Source organism: Erigeron canadensis, chromosome 8, assembly GCF_010389155.1.
Source record: "Erigeron canadensis isolate Cc75 chromosome 8, C_canadensis_v1, whole genome shotgun sequence".
Classification (NCBI taxonomy): Eukaryota; Viridiplantae; Streptophyta; class Magnoliopsida; order Asterales; family Asteraceae; genus Erigeron; species Erigeron canadensis.
In genome coordinates, this window is record NC_057768.1 from 42536728 (window position 1) to 42543376 (window position 6649).

Genomic DNA, 6649 nt, shown 5'->3' on the forward strand with positions numbered 1-6649 from the left:
CCAAACCGAAAATAATTGCCATCTTGATTGTATGAAATACAGAATTCGAAAGTTCCTCAAACATTTTTAGAAGTATATAATCACTGTCTTGTGAGAACTTTTATTGTGTTATATGGTGTATGAAACAATAATTAATGCCCATACATTTTGTTTCTGGTCATATTTATATATATGCAAAGAATCAACCAAAACTATATATAGAAAGTTCCAAGCAATTTCTTTGCTTGGGGAGAAAGGCATGAAACTTGTCATCCACTAAGATGTGTTTGTGTGGTGTGAGTCAAATTTGCACCTTAATTAGGCAATTGTTTAAGTAAAAAAAGTCCAAGTATAATACATTTTATGACTAATATAGTACTATCTTATATAAAGCATTTTGTTTTTTTTTTTTTTTCAAATCTCAATTAAATAATTAACTATCTAAATTATTCATTTTTTTATTTACTAATTTAAACATTTCTACCTAATATACCTATAATACCTTTAAATCTCAACCATTCATTTTTTTCTCTTTCCTCAAATCTCAATCACTCATTTTTTTCTCGTTCATCCATAAATCATTTTATTCATCTAATTCATTCAAAATCTTTTATCTCAAAAACCGTATATCGATAAATTATAAAAACTGTATGGGTGTTCTTAAAATTTCATGCTCTTTCATTACATATGTCATTTGATATACTTTCGACGAATTTTAAATTTGAGGGCGGAAATCGTACGGTTAAGGCATTTGATTATCATACTCTATGACTTGACCTATCACCCTCATCATTTTACTGCCACAACGCGCAGACACTATCTCTCGTTATAATTAAGATATATGGGGCTAAACTGAAGTATTTTAGTTCCATTTCCTGGTCATGTCATCAAAGTGTTTACTTAGAAGATTTCAAACTTGAATACACAAATCCTAATCAATAGGTCACCTTAATGTTGTAGTTAATATCTTTTTATATCTAATACTAAATTATATTTTTTTAGAAAATTAAGATTCACATATATATTTCATCTTTACCATTTTGCTACCAAATGAGCGGTTGCGCCAATCATAAGTTGATGATACGTGGTCGCAAATTCCTTCATTATTCTTGTAGATCGTTGAAAAACGAGGAGACCAAGACACCAGGGTAAGTCGAAGCTACGTTTCTTTTGGAGATTATTTATAGTGATTTGTACATACGAGTATTATAGACGACATATATGTGTTTCGATTACTTGAATGTTCTTCTAACATGAATGAATTATAGAAGCGGTTTTTTTTGACATTTTAACACAAAATTCAATCATATATTTTGGTCAAAGCTATCTGTTCCATTTTGCTATGAATGAATTATTATTATTATTGAATAAAAATCTTAACTTGATAAGTATGAATTGAAATGTGGTTGCGTAGTGATAAATAAGAGCTTTTAATGTTTCTTATTGTTTTGCAATTGAATGTGCACATTGACTTTGATCGATCATATATTTATATAATGGGGTCTGTTGTAGTAATTGGTTTCCAACTTTACATCATCAATAGTAGTGGACTATTGGTTATTCAAGTAAAGTAGACGACCTAAAAACTAACCTTCAAATACGAGTTAGACGAACCATTTTTGGGCCCCTCTTCAACTCTATTTGCATTGGGCCACAAGTTGGTGAAATTTGAAAAACCAATATCACACCGAATAATTAAATAAATAATTCCAAAGATAATCGATAGGCGTTGACACTTTTTAGCATAATTCAATTTTAGTAATCATTAATCGGGCAATTCGTATGATTAATTTTCTACGTATTATTCATAATCCTTTATAAGACCATGAATAACTTCATAAAAAAAAATAAAAAAATGATAATGACAGCCCTAAAGGTTGTCATTAACAGCTTATTACATAAATAAAATGTAGTATTTTATATATTAATAACCGTTCTTTAAATTTTCACAAAATAAAATACAAATTTTAATATATCAAATTAATTAATACTAACAGCCATTGGGTCATCATTAATAAACTCAAAAGGTAATAGTTATTTAAAAACTGAATTATCTTTTAAAACGTGTAATATTTTATTATGTATTAGCCATAGAAATATCCAAAAACTAGCCATAGAGATTCTTACAAGAGTGTGTTACATAAAAAAAAGACAGAATTTTTCATTTTGTTTTTCTTTAAGAAGGGATAATTTTAACATGCCAAGAAAGTATCTTTGTTTCCATTTATCTAAATTTATATATTTTTAATTCATAATCAAAAACAGCCATAATTGATTCCAGACAAACCCACTCTCAACATCATCAACCAAAATCCTCTGTTTTCCTTTCTAGGGTTTCCAATTCTCAATTAGTTTAATCCCACTTTTAATTCCCCATATTCAACCGTTGAATTTCCCATATTCAATTCAATAATCATTTATTTATTTATTAATAAATAAACAAAAGTCTGTTTCAAAGATAGTAGCTTTTGATCTCTTCCTCTGAATCTGGCCGGCTAAAACCGCCTGTATGTATTGTATGTCTCTATATCTATATATTTATTTTCTAGTACGCATATCATAATCTATAATTTTATTTTATTTTTAGCATTGATGGATTTTCTAGCTATCTTTTAGTCTAAAGATTGAAACTTTCTATTTGGGGTTTTATTTTATTTTCTTGGTATTTATATCATACATATGTATATATTTATATTTGGTGCTCTAAATTATAAATATTTAGTATTTTAACAAGTTAAAGATAGTTTATTTTAATAGAAATTGGAGCTTTATATTTGGGGTTCTATTTTAAGTGTTGTTATTTAATAAATTTCTATTGGGCGTTATAAAAATATAATCTTTTTAGTATTTTAAGAAGTGAAAGAAAGTTTATATATTGGGTAGTGAAATTTGATGGGTGGGATTTGTGTTAAGCCATCTGGTGGGAGTCCATGGGAAAGAAGGAGTAGTAAATTTTCATCAGAATCGCGTGTTTCACGGTCTAGAAGGGAGGAAAGTTTTAGGGTGAAAAGTCGAGTGGAGGTTAGAACTGGGTCGATCGATAGGAGAGTGAATTCCATTAGGCGTGTGCGGGATCAGGATGATCACTTTGAAAAAAAGAAAGAGTTTTCTGGATCTAGGTTTGATAGTAGTTTGAGTATCGCGTCAATTCCGAAAGCTATAGAAGGGGAACAGGTTGTTGCGGGTTGGCCTTCTTGGCTTGTAGACGTAGCTGGTGAAGCTATTAATGGTTGGTTGCCTAGGAAAGCGGATACTTTTGAGAAGCTAGATAAGGTATGTTTGTTTTTCATAATGTTGATAGCCTGAGACATTTGTTGATTTACTTAGTTAACAGCGTATATGCTTTCTTGCAGATTGGTCAAGGAACATATAGCAATGTATATAAGGCTCGTGATCTTACCAACAATAAGATTGTTGCTTTGAAAAGAGTGCGCTTTGATAATAAGGATATTGAGAGTGTCATTTTTATGGCGCGAGAAATACTTATCTTACGAAGGCTTGATCATCCAAATATTATTAAATTGGAAGGATTGATAACTTCTCGGACTTCTTCCAGCTTATACTTAGTATTTGAGTATATGGAACATGATCTAACCGGACTTGTATCATTACCTGGAAACAAGTTCTCGGAACCACAGGTAGATATCTGATCATGTTGGTCATTTGACTAAATTTGGTCACGGGTTATGCTTTTGTTATAGTGATATTATTTCAATATTTATACAGGTTAAATGTTACATGAAACAGCTGCTAAGTGGACTTGATCATTGTCATAGTAATGGTGTCCTGCATAGGGACATAAAGGGGTCAAATCTTTTGATTGATGATAATGGAATCTTAAAAATTGCTGATTTTGGCTTGGCAAATTTCTATAATCGTGGTCAAACTGTGCCATTGACCAGCCGGGTTGTAACTCTCTGGTATCGACCACCAGAATTGCTACTTGGAGCAACACGTTATGGCGTTGCTGTGGATATGTGGAGTGCAGGATGCATCCTCGGAGAATTATATGCTGGCAAACCTATCATGCCTGGTCGTACCGAGGTGACTATGACAATCCTTTTTCTGGTTTCTTAAAATTGTAGACCCAGCAAAGAAACTGCTATTAATTTATATTTTATCTGACACTAAAGTGTCATAGGAGGTTATGGACACTCAGAAGACACTCCGGGCAACTACAAACTTGTTCGATCTTATTTCTCTGTTAGCTAATCTTTTTTAATCGCCTATTCAACTGTATCTTGTAGGTTGAGCAACTGCATAGAATCTTCAAGCTTTGTGGTTCACCATCCGACAGTTATTGGTCAAAATCAAAATTACCTCATTCAACAGTATTTAAGCCGGTCCATCCTTATAAACGACGGATTATGGAAGCTTTTAAAGAGTTTCCTTCACCTGCTATTGCACTTATGGAGACCTTACTTGCAATAGATCCTGTACAAAGAGGAACTGCAGCGCTAGCTCTTAAGAGTGAGGTAACTGTCTTATTTTGTTTATATCGAATTATATGCAAGAAAAAACCCTTTAAATCTGAATAAGATAACCAAAAGGCAGTAATGTAGAACTTTCTCTTTGAACATTTAATTATGCGAAACATATTCAACTTTATGAGGTCAGTTGATGTAACGACGTAACGTTTTATTTTACTTTCAGTTCTTTACAACAGAACCATTAGCTTGTGATCCTTCTAGTTTGCCAAAATATCCCCCTAGCAAAGAGATTGACGCAAAAATGAGAGATGATGAAGCTAAAAGGTATGCGTGGATATCATGAACAAAGAATCACACTCTTGTTTTTCAGTCATATAATGTAACTAAATTTGGTCCACTTCCCGAACTTGTAAGCAGTTTTTTGGTTACTCAAGTTGAACTTTGGTTAATTGAATTTGCTAATTCGTATAGACAAAGAGCTGCAAGAGTGAATGGCCAAGTTCCCGATAAGGAAAGCAGGGGACCAAGAGAAACTCGTGCAGTGCCAGCTCCTGATGCCAATGCTGAGCTAGCCACGTCAATCCAGGTACTTGCATGATTAGCTATAAATTATTAGTTTTTGGTGACTGGTATTTACACTTGATATGCTCTGTAGTTGGGGGGATAGTATTCTTTTGTACTATGTTAACGTAAGTTATCTTATTTTACAGAGAAGGCAGAGCCATGGAAGTTCACAGAGTAGAAGTGAGTTTTTTAACAGGCATAAGGAAGATGCTGCTTCTGGTTTTCCTATAGAGCAATCCGTTACGCCAAAGGGTTCAAAAGACACAACTAAAGGTGTGAAACGTTCTCCTCCAATGAGGGGATCTTATTCGGGTCCATTAGTGGCAGGTGCTGGATGGACACAGCCAGGAAAGAAATACAGTGAAGTTTCCTATGATAAAAATGTAACTTCCAAACCAACAAAATATCAAGTCGGTAAATTGTCAGAATCAACCGAAGAATTTATGCATACAAGAAAGCATGAGCAGAGAGATGTTTCTCAGAACATGGCTGGCCCATGCAGAGTAGGAAGCGGAAGACCTAGTAATAAGGAATCATTTATGGTGAGTTTTAGACCTTTATTAAAATACAAATTTGTGGCCTCATCAGAAATTTATATTATTCATTCTGGTTTTAGGATGCCCAGGGATATAAGGGAAACAAGATCCAATTCTCAGGTCCCCTGGTTTCATCAAATGTGGATCAGATGCTTCGAGATCATGATCGTCATATCCAAGAAGCTGCACGGAGAGCACGCCTTGAGAGGACAAGGGCTCAGTGAAGGGGTGCAAATGATGATAAATGCGTTGCCTAGCCATATATAAGCTCAGACAGGTCCACAGGGAGGAAAGTTGATGCTCTCTTCTACTACCAGATGGCTTTGTGTATAGTAATTCTTGATTTATTTTTTTCCTGGAATTTAGGAGGGTACGGGTCTATTGTTATGTTGGAAAGTATAGGAACAAATAACAGCACGATTTTTGAAACAGAATATGGTTTTTGCTCAGTTTATTAAGTTGTAACCATGCTATATAATTCTGAAAAAAGCAGTCAGCAGTAATTAAAGGATCAGGGACCATACTTATCTAAGTTACTATTCTGCATCTCCACATTCCCTAATGTTTATCAACCAGAAAGACCTAAGCATTTTCAAGGTAAATCTAGCAGGCAATGATTCACGGCTGATCAACTGATGTTGCTTGGGTGCCGTAGGGTATCAGGTCAGTCTCTGTCACAACAGGCGATTAATTACTGCAAGCGCTCAAGAAGGTCGGCAACATTCATTTGTTTAGCTTGACATGACAGAGGTGTGTCATAAAAAGTACAAGGTTTTGTCTGATCGGCTCGTTAAGATTGCATTCCCGTGATGAACAAATGTGCACTGTTGCTGTTGCACAGGAACGTTATTTCCAACATTCTTGAGAGTGTGAACTATTTACTCTTGCATTGCCAATGGTCGTTTGCGTTGCAGGGAAGGTGTTATAATCGGTGAAATGTCATTTGTCACTAAATAACATATATTGCTCCGAGCAACCAAATTAACTGGTCCAGGTGCATCATGGTCACACTGCTATTTTCATTTTATAAAGGGTAACTGCTTTCAATGAGATATAACATTTGTCATGTATCACTGTATTACATGTGGGAGGTCACTGTGATGTTGGTGGATCATTCAAATATGTTCGTACAGTCGATGC

General features: G+C 34.1%; 1 protein-coding gene across 1 annotated transcript; it reads left to right on the plus strand.

Annotated features, from left to right (window-relative positions):
* Nucleotides 1–2671: 2671 nt before the first annotated feature.
* On the plus strand, nt 2672–5958 carry LOC122610080 (probable serine/threonine-protein kinase At1g54610). The gene is made up of 8 exons (XM_043783065.1): nt 2672–3252; nt 3333–3617; nt 3706–4023; nt 4227–4454; nt 4633–4733; nt 4881–4995; nt 5120–5515; nt 5590–5958. Exons 1-8 carry the CDS (start codon nt 2872–2874, stop codon nt 5731–5733), a joined length of 1968 nt encoding a protein of 655 aa, XP_043639000.1. The 5' UTR covers nt 2672–2871; the 3' UTR covers nt 5734–5958.
* The last annotated feature ends 691 nt before the right edge of the window (nt 5959–6649 follow it).

Coding starts and splice junctions, on each gene's coding strand:
- LOC122610080 (XM_043783065.1), top strand. CDS start 2,872: ATGGGTGGGATTTGTGTTAAGCCATCTGGTGGGAGTCCATGGGAAAGA. Junction 3,253..3,332: donor CTTTTGAGAAGCTAGATAAG/GTATGTTTGTTT, acceptor GCTTTCTTGCAG/ATTGGTCAAGGAACATATAG. Junction 4,734..4,880: donor AGAGATGATGAAGCTAAAAG/GTATGCGTGGAT, acceptor TAATTCGTATAG/ACAAAGAGCTGCAAGAGTGA.